The 20,981-nt window shown below is 51.8% G+C and overlaps 1 protein-coding gene across 3 annotated transcripts in view; it reads right to left on the bottom strand.

The window, feature by feature from the left end:
- Positions 1 to 20,981, bottom strand: part of rskrb (ribosomal protein S6 kinase related b) — a 46,077-nt gene that overhangs the window by 6,569 nt on the left and 18,527 nt on the right. Inside the window, exons 1-9 of one of the 3 annotated variants that reach the window (XM_073053096.1) lie at positions 19,144 to 19,847; positions 18,387 to 18,644; positions 17,962 to 18,045; positions 16,106 to 16,174; positions 10,121 to 10,190; positions 6,450 to 6,557; positions 1,492 to 1,532; positions 1,025 to 1,082; positions 81 to 170 (exon numbers count right to left, since the gene is read on the bottom strand). In XM_073053096.1, the coding sequence (XP_072909197.1) occupies positions 81 to 170; positions 1,025 to 1,082; positions 1,492 to 1,532; positions 6,450 to 6,557; positions 10,121 to 10,190; positions 16,106 to 16,174; positions 17,962 to 18,045; positions 18,387 to 18,644; positions 19,144 to 19,170 (805 nt within the window). In that variant the 5' untranslated portion in view covers positions 19,171 to 19,847. Of the gene's footprint in view, positions 1 to 80; positions 171 to 1,024; positions 1,083 to 1,491; positions 1,533 to 6,449; positions 6,558 to 10,120; positions 10,191 to 16,105; positions 16,175 to 17,961; positions 18,046 to 18,386; positions 18,645 to 19,143; positions 19,848 to 20,981 lie in introns of those variants that run through there. The other 2 variants (XM_073053097.1, XM_073053099.1) reach the window with 2 other exon arrangements.

Below are 20,981 nucleotides of genomic sequence, written 5' to 3'. Positions count from 1 at the left end.
CCACACCCACAGTCCCGGTACCACCCACACAGCCCAGCTCCTGACCTTGGTATCACAACCTCCCACCTCCCCAAGCTTACCCATGTACTGGACAGTTCCACAGATGGTGTGAGCCCTCTCTCCCCGCCAGAGTCTGTGAGACAACCCGAAATCCGTCAGCATGATATGGCCTGTGAAAAGGAATTGGACAGACAGAGAGAGAATGAGAGAATGAGAGAGAGGGAGGGGGGAGGTAGGGAGAGAGCGAGAGAGAGAGAGCAAGAGGGAGAAAGGGAGGGAGGGAGAGAGAGTGAGGGGGAGAGACAAAGAATGGGAGGGAGAGAGAGACAGATTGCAGAAAGGGGGGAATGAGAATGTGTGGGGAGAGAGGGGTAGAAGGGAATGTGAGGGAAGAGAGAGGAAGACAATACCCAAAGATTCACTCCTTTCACAGAACCTCCATGAGGAAATGTGGATTTTGCGGGCTGCTCTGTGCACTGAGCTGGGTTGACCGATCTGTGATGTTGGCTGGACACACTGAGGCAGCCGTTGCAAAGCAGATCAAATTTTGGTCTTTGTAAACGGAGGCACCGAGGACAAAGCAGGAAAACTTTGTTGGACTCTCTTCAGCTCTGGTAAGGTGGATCCCATGGAAAGCCGGTCACCACGTCGGGACGTGTGCAGGCTGCCAGGACCGAGTGGAGAGGCGGCTCAGCTGACGTGAGAACTAGTCGAGGTGCAGACACACAGATTGTGGGAGGCTGAGGTGAAGATGGTGCCATTAACTGAACATACATGGAAAGGGGAGCAGAGATGCAGGGGAGGGGGAAAGCTTCCATGCACAGTGAGGGGAAACGATCACCCACAAGGGGAAGGGAAGCTGATGGGCGGTGATGCCTCTGATCTAGAGGTGGAGGGGAGTAAACCTGCAGGACAGGAAGGGTAGAGGCGCGGGGGGGGGGGGGGGGGCTGTCTAAGTGGGTCACCCTCCAGACAGCTGGCAGATTTGAAGTGCTGAACAACCTCCTGCTATTCAGGGACTCACTACATGATCGGCTGGGGGTTAGGTTCTCACCCCACTCAGTCAGAAGAACGTTCTCCATCTGCAAGAGTTAAAGGTCAGAGTTCATCATTCAATCACAGAGAAAGAAGCAGCTCGTTCCGTCCTCCCCCTGCCTTACCCCCTCCCACCACCACAGTCCCAGCTCACAGCCCGTACGTACAGCTCGTTCTGTCCTCCCCCTGCCCTACCCCCTCCCACACAGTCCCAGGTTACCTCCCCTCCCACTCAGGTGGGTGACCTCTGACCCTTTCTTTTATATGCATTCTCATTGTAATTGATGGTAATTTTGATGTACTGCACTGTACTGCTGACAACATACAGCACTGTGCAGAAGTCCTAGGCACACATATACTGCTGGGGCGCCCAAGACTTTTGCACAGTACTGTATTCGTACTCCACCCAGGACCGAGGCGGCACTCAAGACAAAACGAAAATAGGTTTCTCCCTACCTTCACGTCTCGGTGGATGACTCCAAAATCGTGAAGGAAACCTGAGGAGTCAAAGGTCAAGGGTCAAAGGAGCTTGAGTCCCCGTAATGAGTCCAGGCCACAACTCTGTGATTTCCCCCTCAATATGGCCCCCTTTATTATTACAAAACTATAAAAGTTTATTTACACAACAAATACAGAAAGTACAAAACTTTCAAAATTTACAAGACAGTGAATAATTAAAATTAAAATATGATTACTACTGTCTATTAAACAGTCAATACCCCAGGAAGCCCACTGCTCCTGTAAGTTCCCCACTGTGACCGTATGCTCCCTCTCTGAGGACAGCTGGGCATGAACGTTGCCTCGAAAGAGGGGCAGGCAGTTGGCCCCGGCAGAGCCCTCGACTTTCTGCCACCTAGACCCGTGAATAATAAATAATAAACCAGTGCTGCCAGGATAATCAAGGACACGACACACGTAGCCAGCACACTTTTTGTCCCCCTTCCCTCCGGGAGAAGGTTCAGGAGCTTGAAGACTCATACGACCAGATTTGTGAACAGCTTCTTTCCAACTGTGATAAGACTGCTGAACTGATCCTGACCCGGATCTGGGCCGTACCTTCCAAATATCCGGACCTGACTTGCACTACCTTACTTCCCCTTTTCTATTTTCTAATTATGATTTATAATTTAAATTGTTATTATATTTAATTTGATTTGTACTTCAGGGAGCACGAAGCACAGAATCAAATATCACTGTGATGATTGTACGCTCTAGTATCAATTGTTTGGTGACAATAAAGTAAAGAATAGCCAGCTTGCAGGCCCAGTATCAAACCCACTACTAGATCCTCCTCGCTACCCGCCCCCACCTGAACCGGGCCCGTATAGGAGGATCGCGGGGCTGAAGTGATCCAGAACCCGAGCAGCCCCTTCAAACACTCAAACAGGGGCTGCAACCTCTGACACTCCGTGTACACTGACTCCCCCCGGCCACAGAACGGACAGGGGGACGGGTGTCAGTGAACCTGCTGTCCGGGACTGCCCAGTGCCACACCTTCCACCCCAGGTCCCCAGTGTACGGGGAAGGGCCCTTGTGTACAGATACTTCCACTGGGGGCCCCCTCCGCTGCTGGATGGTAACACGGACGGTCAAGGTGAGTCCGGTCAGCATACGACGGCGAGGATGAAAGCTTTGCAGGAACAGCTCCTACAAGAGTCCCCCTCTTCCTCCTCACCGAGTGCACTGCTCTCATCCCCCTCCAGGCAGTTGTCACTGACACTCAATGTCACCAACTCACTTCTCACCCTCACTGTAGTCCCGACTACGGGCTCCACCCCATCCCTGTGACCAGTGACAGAGGGAAGCCCCTCCACCTCTTGATCCACATCCCAGGCATGAGCTTACTGGGTTGTTTCCAGCTCTACACCCTCAACCCCTTCCCTCCAAACAACACTGGGAGAGTCTCCTCCCTCCTGACCCCTTGGGACACACTCCCTCTGTCTGGCTGCATGGGCTGACAATTCAAGGCTGCACCGGCTCCCCCGTGGCCTGCGAGCTCCTCGGCTGGGCACTTTGCATCAATCGAGATACCAGTCCATCTGGTGACCCTTTACCCACAGGGCTTTGCCCCCCCCCCCCCCCCCCCAGGGAGTACACGCTCCAAGTGCACAATTCCAAATGGAGGTTAGTCCACCTCCCCACACGGCTCCCCCTCAGTGGTGTCACGCACAGGCCCAGAGGCCGCGTGTTCTGGAGATGTCTCCCCAGCAGAGGGCCCCTGCACTACAGGCTATCCTACAGTCCGGGGTGGACAAACTCTGCACACACGGCCTTAACCGGGGGTACATCCTCCTCCTCCTCCTGAGGCTCCTGATCTCCATTCTCAGGGGATACGTCCCTCTGAGGCACATTGACCTCCATCTCAGAGGCATCCTCAGCCTCAGGCACTACCTCCCCTCCCCCGACTTCCCTCGACACTTGCTGGATTTTGGGAGCCACAGGGCTCTTCGGCTCGGTTTAACAGCAACAACCTGTTCCATCTCTGGGGGAGAAGCCTTCAGATGCCCCATGTCCAACCACGACTTCCACAGCCGGTGACACAGTGGGGGTGACGGGAGGGACAGCTGGAGGAGGGGTCAGCGGGGGATCACCCTGTGCCTCCGTGGCAGAGTTGGCCACCCAACAGTTCAAACAATTCTTCTGAATATGCCCAAACTCCTTACAGGCATGGCAGCTCGGGCAGCCCGTAGCCCACGGGACAGTATAATAATGCCCCTCAAAATAAACCCAAAGCTGCACCTTGGCATCCGGCCCCGCCCCAGCTGCATCAGCAGACGGCGCTGGAATGAGAACAGGTGCTCATAACCCTGTACCGTATCAGGGTTATTTTGATCGCACCTCACCTGTGGAGTGTAGATAGGGAGATGGGGGTGGACGTCAGAGAGGATTACTGATTGCACGGGGCCCAGGACCGGCTCCACCTGCATAAATACCCTCCCCACCTTTAACCCCTGATTTATGGCCAAAAACACAGCCCACGGTGACTTCAAATAAAACTGTTCAAAATCACTACTGCAACAATGCCCTCACAGCCTCCAACAATCTCCACCCTGGCCTTTACGTCGGCGTTCCTACTGACTGAAATAGGCACAGTACACTGTACAGCTTTCTTTAAGCTCAGTAATTTGGACGGGCGGTCCTCTTCGTCAGCTGCCGCTCCTGGGCCAGTAGTGTGTGTGTAGGACTTGGGCTGTGCCATCTTGGACCCACATCCAGCCATGACACAGTCGAACTCAAAAGTTCGAATAGTACCGCTGGGGGAAAGAAGCACAGGCTACACCCAGCAGAACTCCAGCAAACAGTCAAAAATACAGTTCAGAGATGAAACTGGACGGGACGCGAGGGGAGAACTGGATAGGCAGGGAATCGGAGGGGAGAAGGAGTGGATAGGCAGGGAATCGGAGGTGAGAAGGAGTGGACGGGCAGGGAATCGGAGGGGTGAAGGAGTGGATGGGCAGGGAATCAGAGGGGTGAAGGAGTGGATGGGCAGGGAATCGGAAGGACGACAGAGTGGATGGGCAGGGAATCGGAGGGGTGAAGGAGTGGATGGGCAGGGAATCGGAGGGGAGAGAGTGGATAGGCAGGGAATCGGAGGGGAGAAGGAGTGGATAGGCAGGGAATCGGAGGGGAGAAGGAGTGGATGGGCAGGGAATCGGAGGGGTGAAGGAGTGGATGGGCAGGGAATCGGAAGGACGACAGAGTGGATGGGCAGGGAATCGGAGGGGTGAAGGAGTGGATGGGCAGGGAATCGGAGGGGAGACAGAGTGGATAGGCAGGGAATCGGAGGGGAGACAGAGTGGATAGGCAGGGAATCGGAAGGGAGACAGAGTGGATGGACAGGGAATCGGAGGGGAAACGGAGTGGATAGGCAGGGAATAGGAGGGGAGACAGAGTGGATGGGCAGGGAATCGGAGGGGAGACAGAGTGGATGGGCAGGGAATCGGAGGGGAGACAGAGTGGATGGGCAGGGAATCGGAGGGGAGACAGAGTGGATGGGCAGGGAATCGGAGGGGAGAAGGAGTGGATAGGCAGGGAATCGGAGGGGAGAAGGAGTGGATAAGCAGGGAATAGGAGGGGAGAAGGAGTGGATAGGCAGGGAATCGGAGGGGAGGAGGAGTGGATGGGCAGGGAATCAGAGGGGAGAAGGAGTGGATGTGCAGGGAATCGGAGGGGAGAAGGAGTGGATGGGCAGGGAATCGGAGGGGAGAAGGAGTGGATGGGCAGGGAATCGGAGGGGAGAAGGAGTGGATGGGCAGGGAATCGGAGGGGAGAAGGAGTGGATAGGCAGGGAATCGGAGGGGAGAAGGAGTGGATGGGTAGGAAATCGGAGGGGAGAAGGAGTGGATAGGTGTGGTTGTAGAAGAAACCACAGCATCGTCTGAGCAGCAGTCATGAAGAGACAAAACTTGCCCCTGGGCAGTCCACTGCTCAAAAGTCCAAAGTGCTCTTCACCCAGTCGCACTGGGCTAGGCGCTCCGAATGGGAGGGGTTTTCCATTGTTACAAATGAAATAAATCTGACCCCATTCCTGGCAAAGTCAGATCGAATTTTGGCAAACTGCCTACTACACCCATGCTCAGCGCTGAGAAAAATGGACCAAAAAATTTCACCGAAACAAATCCTTCCATATAAAGAAACTGTTTCACTCCACTGCTGAGGTGATAGTCCACACAAAGTCCTCTGGTGGTCTCCAAAACCGTTCCTCAGGAATGGTACAGCAAATTTCCAACTTTAGGAGAGAGAGCTCCAACACCGTGACCCTTCGCTAGTACCATCCCTCCCACAGTGTGACCCTCCCCAGTACCACCCCTCCCACAGTGTGACCCTCCCCAGTACCATCCCTCCCACAGTGTGACCCTCCCCAGTACCACCCCTCCCCGTGTGAACCTCCCCAGTACCATCCCTCCCCGTGTGACCCTCCCCAGTACCACCCCTCCCACACTGTGACCCTCCCCAGTACCACCCCTCCCCGTGTGAACCTCCCCAGTACCACCCCTTCCACACTGTGACCCTCCCCAGTACCACCCCTCCCCATGTGACCCTCCCCAGTACCACCCCTCCCCGTGTGACCCTCCCCAGTACCACCCCTCTCAGTGTGACCCTCCCCAGTACCACCCCTCCCCATGTGACCCTCCCCAGTACCATCCCTCCCACAGTGTGACCCTCCCCAGTACCACCCCTCTCAGTGTGACCCTCCCCAGTACCACCCCTCCCCGTGTGACCCTCCCCAGTACCACCCCTCTCAGTGTGACCCTCCCCAGTACCACCCCTCCCCGTGTGACCCTCCCCAGTACCACCCCTCCCACAGTGTGACCCTCCCTCAGAACCGCCCCTCTCTCAGTGTGACCCTCCCTCAGTACCATCCCTCCCACAGTGTGTGTCTCCTTCAGTATGGCCCCCTCCCAAGAACTCACCGATGGCAGAGCCCAATTCAGCTGCAAAGACTTGCACTCTGCTCTCAGCCAGTGGCTTTCGATCACTCCAGAGCCTCGAGAGGTCGCCAGCACAGTGATAATCACACACTACAGGGAGGGGGAGAAGAGGGAGGTCAGAAGTGAGCTGTCACTGAGGCCATGAGCAGGGCTACGCCGAGATCTGAAACTTTGAGGGGAGGTCAAAACACACAGTGGTGAACCCAGAGTACAGCCTCAATCGTGCCTGAAGCCAGACCCATACTGGGAATTACCGGGAGCCACAACAGGTCTAATCCACTGGACCCTGGCCCTCTTCCCTCACATCCCCAACCATTTCAGCCCAGGATGTTGTGCTGACCTTTTAACCTACTCTAAAATCAATCGAACTTTTCCCTCCATTTTTCTGCCATCCATGTGTCCATCTGATTATCTTAAATGTCCCTAATGTATGTCTCTACCACCACCCCTGGCACGATGTTCCATGCACCCAGCCCTCTCTGTGTAAAACACTGACCTCTGACATCCCCCCCTAGACTTTCCTCCAGCGCCCTCTTATATTAGCCATTTCTGCTCTTGGAAAAATGTCTGTGGCTGTCCACTCGATCTATGCCTCTTATTATCTTGTACACTTTCCCTGTTTCAGTTAGTGTGTCTTTCCCCTCACAAACAGGCAGAACTCCCAGTGTGAAGCACAAGCCTTTCCCTCACCTCCCCGGGTCTACTGGTTCCTCTCCGCCACCCCCTCCCCCCAAGTCCTGGCTCCAACCCGGCTGGGCAGACAGGCGTTAACTGGGCTGCCTCCAGCCTCTCTGGCTCCCCAGTGTGTCCACGTGGCTCCGTCCCTGCATTCAATCCTGGCAACGCCCTCTGCCACTGATCTGGGGACATATTTCCCTGGTATCTACCTCCCCTCTCCCCAAACCCCAACATCCTGTCAGCTTCCTCTACCCCATTTCCACTGTCAGCTTTTGATCGTGGGGTCTCCCTGCTCCGCAGAGGGGTGAGGATGTGTGTGGGAGGTGACCCCCCCCCCCCCCCCACCTGTTCATGGCTGCTTTCTGTTTGATTCCCTCCCTAGTGTTGCATTGGGCTTTAGATTTGTTATTTTACTCGTAGTTTAACACTCCAGTGCTTGCTTGAATTTTTACATCATCACCCATATCCTTGTTAATTGTCGATTTTTCAGTAATTGTAGCAGAGCCGATTCTGTACTTTCTAGAAGCTTCTCCTCCTTCCTGCAGCAGGTGTCACTCCATTTGAATCTGGTTATTTTACAGGCTAATTGTTATCACTGGGACGTTGTTATCCTTCACTCAGAGCTTAAGAACGTGGAAGAGTACAGGTCCTTCAGCCCACGGAATGTAAAAGAGCCCTTCTCTTTATTCATTCTATTGTTCTTCAAACACTGAATAGTCAACAACAGTTGGCGGGTGGAGGTACGTCTCTACCAAAGGAGTAGGGTATCTTTCCCTCCACCAGCCTGCAGGTCACCCTTGGGCAAGGTGTAGCACCTGCTTTGCCCTCCTCCACCCCCCATCAGGGTCATGTGAAGCCATGGGAGAAGGTGGTGGATGGTGGTGCATATCAACTGCCTTGTAAAGACACTGCCCAGAAGAAGACAATGGCAAACCACTTCTGTAGAATTTGCCAAGAACAATCGTGGTGATGGGAAGACCAAGTAGCACGAATGACGTACACAACATGCTTTACGCCTTAATCTTGACTTCCAAACCTCTGGATCACAAAAAGCTCAGGATCCAACACTACTCTGGAGCCGATGGAAAGACCCTACCCCTCCAGACACGGGGCAGGGCTCGAGGCAGAGGCTCCGCTGTTGTTCTGCAATTCTGTCCCTCATTGCACAGTCCGACCACAAGTCTCATCTGGTGGAAATGGGGTAGGTGGTCTTTCTTCCCCATTTGGCAATGAACAACCAGATGGCTCCACCACCCCCCACCCCTCCAGCTCATGCCCAGGAACAGGCTAGGTCAGGGAAATCATTAGGGCTTAAGAGATTAGCTCTATTTGCCACATGCACATCGAAACATCCAGTGAAATATGTCGTTTGGGTCAACGACCAACACAGCCCAAGGATGCGCTGAGGGCAGCCCGCAAGTGTTGCAATCTTTCCAGTGCCGACACACACTCCGTTTAGTAACCGTAACCCGTACCTCTTTGGGATGTGGGAAGAAACACATTTCTCTCAGGGAAAACGTACACCTTCCATACAGTGGCTGAATTGAACCCTGATCGATCAGTGACAGTACAAGGTGTTACGCTAACCACTAGAGAGACTGGCAGGGAAGTGGGGGTGTTCCCCACCAGCTGAACCACAGTCCACTTTGCTAAGGGCTCCCCCATTTAAACTCCAATCCTCTGTGGGAGCTCAGGACACATGGTGCGGAGGGTGTGTGGGACACAGAGCAACAGTGAGGAATGTGACCCTTCACTCACACACATGCCTGCTAACTGCCCCATCCCGTTCCCTGCACACAGGTGATTTTCGGGACAAGTAGGTGCAATTCTCAGCTCAGGAGGAGGCTACTCGGCCCCTTGAGCCTATCCCACCATTCTATACTGGAGTTCAGAAAAATGGTGGGGGGGGGGGGGGGGGATAGAATCTCATTGAAACCTATCAAATAGGCCTGGATAGAGTAGGTGTGAAGAGGATGTTTCCTATAGTGGGGAGAGTCTAGGACCAGAGGACACAGATAGAGTGGATGTGGAGAGGGTGTTTCCTATAGTGGGGGAGTCTAGGACCAGAGGGCACAGCCTCAGAATAGAGGGACATCCCTTTAGAACAGAGATGAGGAGGAATTTCTTTAGCCAGAAGGTGATGAATCTGTGGAATTCATTGCCATCGATCACTGTGGAGGCTAAGTCACTGGGTTATCTTGATTAGTCAGTGTCAAAGGTTAAGGGAAGAAAGCAAAAGAGTGGGGTTGAGAGGGAGAATAAATCAGCCATGATGGAATGGCGGAGCAGGCCTGATAGACTGAATGGCCTAATTCTGCTCCTATATTTTATAGTTTTAATACAATCATGGCTGGTCTAGGTTAGTGGCATCAACGCCTCTACTGTGCCAGTTCCTCAAACTTTCAAACATTTATCTCGAAAGGCAGCACGGTGGTGTAGAGGTCAGTGCACCAGTGATCAGTGTTCAATTCCCACCACTGTCTGTAAGGAGTTTCTACCTTCTCCCCGCCACCGCGTCGGGGTTTCCCTGGGTGTTCCGCTCTCCTCCCACATCCCAGAGAAGGACTCTCAGGTTAAATGGCTGCTGTAGTGAAATGTTTTAGGGTGGGGGTTCTCAGCCTGGAGTCCATGGACTGCCTTGCTTAGTAGTATTGGTCCATGGCACAGAGAAGGCCCTGCTTTAGGTTAATGAGTTGTGTGCATGCTACATTGGCATTGGAAGCATAGTAACACAATGTGGAACCCAGCACAATCTTCGGACTGTGTCGGTCGCTGACACAAACGATGCACTTCACTGCATGTTTCAATGTACATGTGACAAATGAATCTAACTTTTAATCTTTATTCTACCTGAAGAAACTAAAGGGAAAGAAGCAAGGGGAGATGCTAGTCTAGGGGCTGGTAACTAGAACACACACACGGCACCACAAAGCCACACCGGTGCCGAGAACGCCACGGCACACCCGGGAACTCACTAATGAAGAGCAGGCGCGAAGTCTGCCAGCATTCCCGCAGCCCCTGCACGAAGGGATGGAGGACCTGCCTCTGGGGAGGAAAACGAGAAGAAAAGAAGTGTTTCCACAAGCTGCTCCTGAGGTGCAGGTGGCAGATGGGGGGGGGGGGGGGGTGGAATTGGGAAGAGACAATAGGCTAAAACACAAAAAGGAGTTCTGTCCCTCAAAGGAACTGAATCCATGGAGTTGTGGGGTCATTAGGCTCAGTGTTATTTCTACAGTTAAGTCTTCATTTCCATATTGGTTATTTGTCTGTCTTCATTTACATACCGTCACTAGGAAGTTTGCGAACCCTTTACAATTACCTGCTTTTCTGCATTAATTTCTCATAATATGTACTCTGATCTTCATCTAAGTCACAAGAATAGACAAACACAACCTACCTAAACTAATAACACACAATTATACTTCTCCTCAATACTGAGTACACCATTTAAACAATCACAGTCAGGGTTTAAAAAAATATTTGAACCTCAGGGATAATGCCTTTTACAAAAGCTACTTGGAGTCAGGTGTTCCAATCAATGAGATGAGATTGGAGGTGTAGGTTGGGGAGGTGCCCTGCCCTGTAAAAATGACAAACAAAGCTAGGTTACTGAGAGCCAGCTCTTCTCAAGAAAGACACACAAAATGCTGGTGGAACACAGCAGACCAGGCAGCATCTATAAGGAGAAGCACTGTCGACATTTTGGGCCGAGACCCTTCGTCAGAACTTGCTAAAGTCTCTGTTCATGTGTCCACTGTAAGAAAATCACTGAACAAGAATGGTGTTTATTGAAGGAAACTACTGCTCTCCTAACAAAAACATTGCTGCATCATCTCAAGTTTGCAAAAGACCACCTGGATGTTCTACAATGCTTCTGTGACAATGTTCTGTGGATAGATAGGACAGAAGTTGAACTTTTTGGTGGAAAAGCACATTGCTATGTTTGGGGGAAAAAGAGCACTTTACACCAACACTAAAACCTCATCCCAACTGTGAAGCATGGTGGAAGGAGCATCATGGTTTGGGGCTGCTTTGCCGCCTCAGGGCCTGGACAGCTTGCAATCATTGAGGGAACTATGAATTCAAAATTGTATTAAGATATTTTAAAAAGAAGAACATTTTGCTTTGGAAAGGCCTAGTCAGAACCCAATTGAGATGCTGTGGCATGAGCCGAAGGGGGCTGTTCATGCAAAGTATCCCAGAAATACTGATGAACAGAAACAGTTTCGTATGGAAGAATGGTATAAAATTCCTCCTTGTCTATGTGCAAGTCTGACCAGCAGCTCCAGCAAAGATTTGGTGGAAGTTATTGCTGCTAAAGGAGGTACTACCAGTTATTAAATACAAGGGTTCTCAAACTTTTTCCAGCCTGGACTGTAAATGATTAAGCAGTGTGTTCAATCAAGATATGAAAAGCACAATTGTTTGTGTGTTACTAGTTTAGGCAGATTCTGGTTATCTATTACTGTGACTTAGATGAAGATCAGACCACACTTTATGAGTAATTCATGCAAAAATGCAGATAATTGCAAAGGGTTCACAAACTTTTTCTTGCAATGGTATGTACAGAGCTTCATCAATTCTATAGTATTTTATTTTCCTGTGAATGCCTGCAAGAAAAGGAACCTCAGGGTAGTGTATCCACATCCACTCAGTGGCCACTTTATTAGGTACACCTGCCCATCACGTGGCAGCAACTCAATGTGTAAAAGCATGCAGACATGGTCAAGAGGTTCAGTTGTTGTTCAGACCAAACATCAGAATGGGGAAGAAATGTGACCTAAGGGACTTTGACCGTGGAATGATTGTTGGTGCCAGATGGGGTGGTTTGAGTATCTCAGAAACTGATCTCCTGGGATTTTCAAACACAACAGTTTCCAGAGTTTACAGGAAGGTGACACTAACTCATAAAACTACACATTACAACAGTGGTGTGCAGAAGAGCATCTCTGAACGCACAACATGTTGAACCTTGAAATGAATGGATTACAGCAGCAGAAGACCATGAACATACACTCAGTGCCCACTTTATTTGGTATAGGAGGTTTAACGAAGAAAAGATGAGGAAATGTTTCTTCCCCCTCATGGGGTTGAATCCACGAGATTCACAGGGAATGGTGGGGTCATTCAAAGCGAATGACAGGTATTTGAGTTACAATGGTGGCAAGAAAGGGGCAAAGTGTTTGAGTCCAGGATGAGATTAACCAGGAGTGGGGCAGCGTGCTCGCTGCACCTGATTAGAAGGTTGACACAGGAAGGTGACCCTATAGTTGATATAAAAATCAAACTCAAAAACAAAAAAGGTTCTACAGATGCTGGAAATCCAGAGCAACACACACGAGATGCTGGAGGAACTCAGCAGGTCAGGTAGCATCAATGGACAGGAACAAACAGTTAATAAGAGGACTGGAAAAGAAGGGGGAAGAAACCAGAATAAGGTGGGGAAGAGAGGAAGAAGTAAGAAACTGGCAGGTGATAGGTGGACGAGGTAATGGGCTGAAGAAGAGGAAGGAATTTGATAGGAGAGGACAGTGGACCATGGAAGAAAGGGAAGGAGGAGGGGCATCAGTAGGAGGTGATGAACAGGTGAGGAGAAGGGTGAGAGAGGAACCAGAATGAGGAATGGAAAAAGAGAAGGGGGGGGGGGGGGGGAGTTAGAGAAATCAATGTTCGTGTCATCAGGTTGGAGGCTACCCAGATACGAGATGTGTTGCTCCTTCATCCTCAGATTGGTCTCATGACAGTAGAGGCCATGGAATGACAATGGGAATGGAAAGCTGAATTGAAATTCTTACTAAATCTTCTTTTTCCTCTTCCTTTCCAGTCCTGATGAAGAGCCTGAAACGTCGGCTGTTTATTCACCTCCATAGACACTGGTTGCATCAACATTTCGTGTGTGTGTGACCCATATTCCAGTAATTCATGGAAACGTTGTGTGGTGGGTTGGGGTGGTGTAGGTTTTTGTGGGGGGGTTTCAGATAGACTCAGATCTGACAGACTGGTGTCTGAGACACTGTGATGACGTTGTGTGTGATAGTGTGGTGGGTCGGGGGGTGGTGTAGGTTTTTGGGGAGGGAGGAGATCAGACAGACTCAGATCTGACAGACTGGTGTCTGAGACACTGTGATGACGCTATTTGATTGTGTGGTGGGTTGGGGGTGGTGTAGGTTTTTTGGGGGGGGGAGATCAGACAGACTCAGATATGACAGACTGGTGTCTGAGACACTGATGACGTTGTGTGTGATTGTGTGGTGGGTCGGGGTGGTGTAGGTTTTTGGGGAGGGAGGAGATCAGACAGACTCAGATCTGACAGACTGGTGTCTGAGACACTGTGATGACGCTATTTGATTGTGTGGTGGGTTGGGGGTGGTGTAGGTTTTTTGGGGGGGGGAGATCAGACAGACTCAGATATGACAGACTGGTGGTCTGAGACACTGTGATGTTGTTGTGTGATTGTGTGGTGGGTTGGGGGGGGTCTAGGTTTTTTGGGGGGGGGAGATCAGACAGACTCAGATATGACAGATTGGTGTCTGAGACACTGTGATGACGCTGTTTTGATTGTGTGGTGGGTTGGGGGTGGTGTAGGTTTTTTGGGGGGGGGTTCAGACAGACTCAGATCTGACAGACTGGTGTCTGAGACACTGTGACAACATTGTGTTTGATTGTGTGGTGGGGTTGGGGGTGGTGTAGGTTTTTGGGGGGGTTCAAGACAGACTCAGATCTGACAGACTGGTGTCTGAGACACTGTGACAACATTGTGTTTGATTGTGTGGTGGGTTGGGGTGTGTAGGTTTTTTTGGGGGGGAGATCAGACAGACTCAGATCTGACAGACTGGTGTCTGAGACACTGTGATGACGTTGTGTGTGATTGTGTGGTGGGTTGGGGGTTGGTGTAGGTTTTTGGGGGGGTTCAGACAGACTCAGATCTGACAGATTGGTGTCTGAGACACTGTGACGACGTTGTGTGTGATTGTGTGGTGGGTTGGGGGTGGTGTAGGTTTTTGGGGGGGAGATCAGACAGACTCAGATCTGACAGACTGGTGTCTGAGACACTGTGATGACGCTATTTGGATTGTGTGGTGGGTTGGGGGTGTGTAGGTTTTTTTGGGGGGGGAGATCAGACAGACTCAGATATGACAGACTGGTGTCTGAGACCACTGTGATGACGTTGTGTGTGATAGTGTGGTGGGTCGGGGTGGTGTAGGTTTTTGGGGAGGGAGGAGATCAGACAGACTCAGATCTGACAGACTGGTGTCTGAGACACTGTGATGACGCTGTTTGTGTGGTGGGTTGGGGGTGGTGTAGGTTTTTTTTTGGGGGGAGGTTTTTTTGGGGGGGGGAGATCAGACAGACTCAGATCTGACAGACTGGTGTCTGAGACACTGTGATGATGTTGTGTGTGATTGTGTGGTGGGTTGGGGGTGGTCTAGGTTTTTTTGGGGGGGGGAGATCAGACAGACTCAGATATGACAGATTGGTGTCTGAGACACTGTGATGACGCTGTTTGATTGTGTGGTGGGTTGGGGGGGTGGTGTAGGTTTTTGGGGGGGGAGGAGATCAGACAGACTCAGATATGACAGATTGGTGTCTGAGACACTGTGATGACGCTGTTTGATTGTGTGGTGGGGTTGGGGGTGGTCTAGGTTTTTTGGGGGGGGGGGAGATCAGACAGACTCAGATATGACAGATTGGTGTCTGAGACACTGTGATGACGCTGTTTTGATTGTGTGGTGGGTTGGGGGTGGTGTAGGTTTTTGGGGGGGGGTTCAGACAGACTCAGGATCTGACAGACTGGTGTCTGAGACACTGTGACAACATTGTGTTTGATTGTTGTGGGTGGGTTGGGGGTGGTGTAGGTTTTTGGGGGGGTTCAGACAGACTCAGATCTGACAGACTGGTGTCTGAGACACTGTGACAACATTGTGTTTGATTGTGTGGTGGGTTGGGGGTGGTGTAGGTTTTTTTGGGGGGGAGATCAGACAGACTCAGATCTGACAGATTGGTGTCTGAGACACTGTGACGACGTTGTGTGTGATTGTGTGGTGGGTTGGGGGGTGGTGTAGGTTTTTTGGGGGGGGGGAGATCAGACAGACTCAGATCTGACAGACTGGTGTCTGAGACACTGTGATGACGTTGTGTGTGATTGTGTGGTGGGTTGGGGGTGGTGTAGGTTTTTGGGGGGGTTCAGACAGACTCAGATCTGACAGATTGGTGTCTGAGACACTGTGACGACGTTGTGTGTGATTGTGTGGTGGGTTGGGGGTGGTGTAGGTTTTTGGGGGGGAGATCAGACAGACTCAGATCTGACAGACTGGTGTCTGAGACACTGTGACAACGTTGTGTGTGATTGTGTGGTGGGTTGGGGGTGGTTTAGGTTTTTGGGGGGGAGATCAGACAGACTCAGATCTGACAGACTGGTGTCTGAGACACTGTGACGACGTTGTGTGTGATTGTGTGGTGGGTTGGGGGTGGTGTAGGTTTTTGGGGGGGGTTCAGACAGACTCAGATCTGACAGACTGGTGTCTGAGACACTGTGACGACGTTGTGTGTGATTGTGTGGTGGGTTGGGGGAGGTGTAGGTTTTTGGGGGGGAGATCAGACAGACTCAGAACTGACAGACTGGTGTCTGAGACACTGTGACGACGTTGTGTGTGATTGTGTGGTGGGTTGGGGGTGGTGTAGGTTTTTGGGGGGGTTCAGACAGACTCAGATCTGACAGACTGGTGTCTGAGACACTGTGACGACGTTGTGTGTGATTGTGTGGTGGGTTGGGGGTGGTGTAGGTTTTTGGGGGGGTTCAGACAGACTCAGATCTGACAGACTGGTGTCTGAGACACTGTGACAACATTGTGTTTGATTGTGTGGTGGGTTGGGGGTGGTCTAGGGTTTTTGGGGGGGAGATCAGACAGACTCAGATCTGACAGACTGGTGTCTGCGACACTTGCCTGCAGGTTCATTACCTGAATGACAACTCCATCAATACACTGTTCCAGGATTCCTTGCCGTACCACCTCTGTTTTCAGCAGCACCTTGGGAGAAACATCAGCCATCATCAGAGCCCGTAGTGTGGGGGAAGGGGAACTGCAGACAGGGTAAAAAAGGTTTAAAACACATTAAAGCAAGTTTGGGGAAAGAAGCCTGAAGTTCGAAGGCTGAAGGTGGAGATCCAAAGGAGTCACAAGAGCCCGTGTCTCCAGGGTCAGAGGTTGGTGAGAATCCCAAAGTCAGGGCCTAAAAGTCAAAATTGGTGACCGGCAACTCCTCGTGCATAAACCGAAATTGGAGGCCTGATATCTGCCATCTGAGAGTTCAGGCTCGAGGCCTGGAGGTGTCCTGTCCCGGTCAGTGGGTGTGGGGGGAGGGGAAGGGGCTGGTTTCCTTGTTTCATTTTATTGCAGCTGTTGCTGGTGCTGCTCTGCTGAACATTGTGAGCAAGCTGTGTTGGTGCCGATTGTGTGGTGACACTTGTGGGCTGCCCCCAGCACACTCTTAGCTTCAGAATCAGGCTTACTATCACTGACACATGTCGTGAGATCTGTTGCTTTGTGGGAGTAGCATAGTGCAAAATAAAAAGAGACTACAAACTACAATAAATATAAAAAGAGACTATAAACTACATTAATATATATATATATATATATATATATATATAAACAAGTTAAATAAGTCACGCAAAAAAGAAAAAAAAAGTGAGGTAGTGTTCACACTCCATTTGAAATCTAATGGCAGAGGGCAAGAAGCTGTTCCTTAAATGTTGAGCGTGTGGCTTTAGGCTTCTGTACCGCCTCTCTCCAGAATGTGTGGGACCTTCGATTGTATTGGTTGCTGACACATTTCAGAATAAGAATCGGTTTAATATCACTGGCATATGTCGTAAAATTTATTGTCTTTATGGCAGTAGTACGATGCAGTACATAATAACAAAGAAAAAAACTTTGAAGTATATATATTAAATAGTATGTGGAGGGAGTTTCACTCTGTGTCTGACCCCGGGAGTGTCTGATGGGATGGTGTGGAGGGAGTTTCACTCTGTGTCTGACCCCGGGAGTGTCTGATGGGACGATGTGGAGGGAGTTTCACTCTGTGTCTGACCCCGGGAGTGTGTGATAGGACGGTGTGGAGGGAGATTCACTCTGTGTCTGACCCCGGGAGTGTGTGATAGGACGGTGTGGAGGGAGTTTCACTCTGTGTCTGACCCCGGGAGTGAGTGATGGGACGGTGTGGAGGGAGTTTCACTCTGTGTCTGACCCCGAGTGTGTGATGGGACGGTGTGGAGGGAGTTTCACTCTGTATCTGACCCCGGGGGTGTGTGATGGGACAGTGTGGAGGGAGATTCACTCTGTGTCTGACCCCGGGAGTGTGTGATAGGACGGTGTGAAGGGAGTTTCACTCTGTGTCTGACCCCAGGAGTGTGTGATGGGACGGTGTGGAGGAAGTTTCACTCTGTGTCTGACCCCGGGAGTGTGTGATGGGACGGTGGTGAAGGGAGTTTCACTCTGTGTCTGACCCCAGGAGTGTGTGATGGGACGGTGTGTGGAGGGAGTTTCACTCTGTGTCTGACCCCGGGAGTGTGTGATGGGACGGTGTGGAGGGAGTTTCACTCTGTGTCTGACCCCGGGAGTGTGTGATGGGACGGTGTGGAGTGAGTTTCACTCTGTATCTGACCCTGGGAGTGTGTGATGGGACGGTGTGGAGGGAGATTCACTCTGTGTCTGACCCTGGGAGTGTGTGATGGGACGGTGTGGAGGGAGATTCACTCTGTATTCCTGCCCTGGGATAATGCCCAGCCTGTACTTAAAGCGTTCCATTTACTCACCTTCACTGCGTAAATTTTCTTGTCGGTCCTTCGACGGGCTTTCAGGATGGGTCCCAGGGAGCCTTTGGCGATGAATTCAACGTCCTGAGGAGGAAAGAAGCAGACAGCCATCCAGATCCCAGTTAGATCAGCACTACCTTTGTTTTTAACCATAGTTACTCACTCTAAGGAAAGGTAACTCCATTTAGAGTTAGGTGATATTTAACCTCAGAGATATTTAACCCCTGCCTAATCATGGGATACTTTCCAATTCACTGGTATGTCTTCGGAATGTGGGAGGAAACCTGAGCACTAGGAGGAAACCCACATGCTGGTGGGAGAGTGTACAGATGGAGTTGAACCCTGAACTCTGTAGCTTCCCGAGCTGTAATAGCATCACATTAACTGTGCGCTGGCAGGAACAGTGAGCCTCATCCACAAGATACCTGGAACTCCTGAGCCATCCCCTGGGATTTGTAGGGGAAAACCGGAAAGAACAGCGAGATGAATCGAGGGAAGGGCCATCCCGTGCTTCCGGAGCAGCCGGCCGTGCCTCGCTCCTCAGATGGGCACCGCCGCTCCTGGACGCGTGTCCCGGCTGTCAGGAAGGGCCCTGAAAACCAGCTCGAGAGCGACAGCCCCATCTTGGACACAGCCCCCTTCCACTTCTTGGCGAGGACCAACCGACTGGAGGAGTTGCCGCCCTGCGTCAGGAAACAACAAAAATCAAATCAGAATCTGTGAGGGACGGGGAGTGGGACAGGAGGAGGTGTTGTAGGGGAGGGGAGACAGATTGGGAGGAGGTGTGGAGGTGGGGGTCAGGAGAAGGGGAAGAGAGACAAGGGTGTGAGTGAGGGGTGGGGAAGGTCTGTGGGGGAAGGGGACAGTTGGGGAGGGGGCACAATTGGGAAGGGGGAGAGGGTGGGATGAGTGGGTGTGGGGGACAGGTTCTGATGGGGACATTTGGGGTGCAGTGAGGGGGACAGATGGAGAGGGGTGTGGGAATGAGTGATGGGGGAGGTGGCCAGATGGGGGGGTGGGACAGAAGGGGATGGGGATAGAAGGGTGAAGGGGCCGAGGAGCGCAAGGAAAGGTGGGGAGGGGGAGGAGAGAAGTGGGAGGGGGCTGGCATCGGCTGTAAGACCACCCCCGCTCCCACCGCTGTGACCGTGGACTGCCGAGGCCCACCCGGTCCCCGCCTACCCCGGCCGCGCTCCGCTCGTTCCCCATGGCCGGGCACCGGGCTGCCGACTGTCACATCTCCCGGGGCAACTCGGACAGCCCGTGATCCGCCCGCCCGCCCGCAGCATTCTGGGATGCTGGAGGTCCGCCTCTGTTCCCTCACGGCAGCCTGGGATCCTGATAGACAGCGAGTAACAAATCCAAACTCACTCAAAAGGCAGTTTCTAAAATTCTGAGCCACGCCGTGGAAGGATGAACAGAGAAATGTTTCACGCCACTTCTGAAGATGTCACTGGACTCATTGCAAACTGCTCCCGGCAGATTCATTTATTACTTCTATGATAATCGTTCTGCTGTTTGAAATCTCACTCATCTGTCACTAAGTATTCCTGATAATGTGCTTTCTGCATTGTAATTGTTTGACCATATTCTGCCTCAATGATTTGATCTCTATGAAAGAGAAGCTTTCCACTGTATCTTGGTATTTTACATTTTACACTGCAAATAAAACGTGTTCGCTTTGTTTGTTACGTGTACATCGAAACGAACAGTGAAATGCATAATTCTGCGCCAGTAACCATTCATTATGTGCACGGTAGTGGGGGACGCAGCTCGGAAATGTCGTGCTGCTTCTGCCACCAACGTAGCATGCCCACAATTTACTAATCCTAACCCGTAAATTTTGGGAATGTGGAAGGAAGCCCATGTGATCACAGAGAGAATGTGTAATCTCTTTACAGGTCATCCATTATGTGCCGTGTCTTTTCCATGACCATAATTGTTCTAGGTAATTTTTTCTACAGAAGTGGTTTGCCATTGCGGAGGGGTGGTTCGTGGGTTAGTGTGGAGGGGTGGTTAGGGGGTTCGTGTGGAGGAGTGGTTCGTCGGTTAGTGTGGAGGGGTGGTTCGTGGGTTAGTAGGGAGGAGTGCGGAGGAGTGGTTCGTGGGTTAGTGTGGAGGGGTGGTTAGTGGGTTAGTGTGGAGGGGTGGTTAGTGGGTTAGTGTGGAGGAGTGGTTCGTGGGTTAGTGTGGAGGGGTGGTTCGTGGGTTAGTGTGGAGGGGTGGTTAGTGGATTAGTGTGGAGGGGTGGTTAGGGGGTTCGTGTGGAGGGGTGGTTCGTGGGTTAGTAGGGAGGAGTGCAGAGGGATGGTTCGTGGGTTAGTAGGGAGGAGTGCAGAGGGGTGGTTAGTGGGTTAGTGTGGAGGGGTGGTTCGTGGGTTAGTAGGGAGGAGTGCGGAGGAGTGGTTCGTGGGTTAGTGTGGAGGGGTGGTTAGTGGATTAGTGTGGAGGGGTGGTTAGTGTGTTAGTGTGGAGGGGTGGTTAGTGTGTTAGTGTGGAGGGGTGGTTCGTGGGTTAGTAGGGAGGAGTGCAGAGGGGTGGTTCGTGGGTTAGTAGGGAGGAGTGCAGAGGGGTGGTTAGTGGATTAGTGTGGAGGGGTGGTTAGTGTGTTAGTGTGGAGGGGTGGTTAGGGGGTTCGTGTGGAGGGGTGGTTCGTGGGTTAGTAGGGAGGAGTGCAGAGGGGTGGTTCGTGGGTTAGTAGGGAGGAGTGCAGAGGGGTGGTTAGTGGGTTAGTGTGGAGGAGTGGTTCGTGGGTTAGTGTGGAGGTGTGGTTAGTGGGTTAGTGTGGAGGGGTGGTTAGTGGGTTAGTGTGGAGGGGTGGTTAGTGGGTTTGTGTGGAGGGGTGGTTCGTGGGTTAGTAGGGAGGAGTGCAGAGGGGTGGTTAGTGGGTTAGTGTTGAGGAGTGGTTCGTGGGTTAGTAGGGAGGAGTGCAGAGGGGTGGTTAGTGGGTTAGTGTGGAGGGGTGGTTAGTGGGTTAGTGTGGAGGGGTGGTTTGTGGGTTAGTAGGGAGGAGTGCAGAG

This window comes from Hemitrygon akajei, chromosome 8, assembly GCF_048418815.1.
Source record: "Hemitrygon akajei chromosome 8, sHemAka1.3, whole genome shotgun sequence".
Classification (NCBI taxonomy): Eukaryota; Metazoa; Chordata; class Chondrichthyes; order Myliobatiformes; family Dasyatidae; genus Hemitrygon; species Hemitrygon akajei.
Note: the sequence above shows the minus strand (reverse complement) of the source record. Positions and strands in the feature narration are given on the sequence as shown.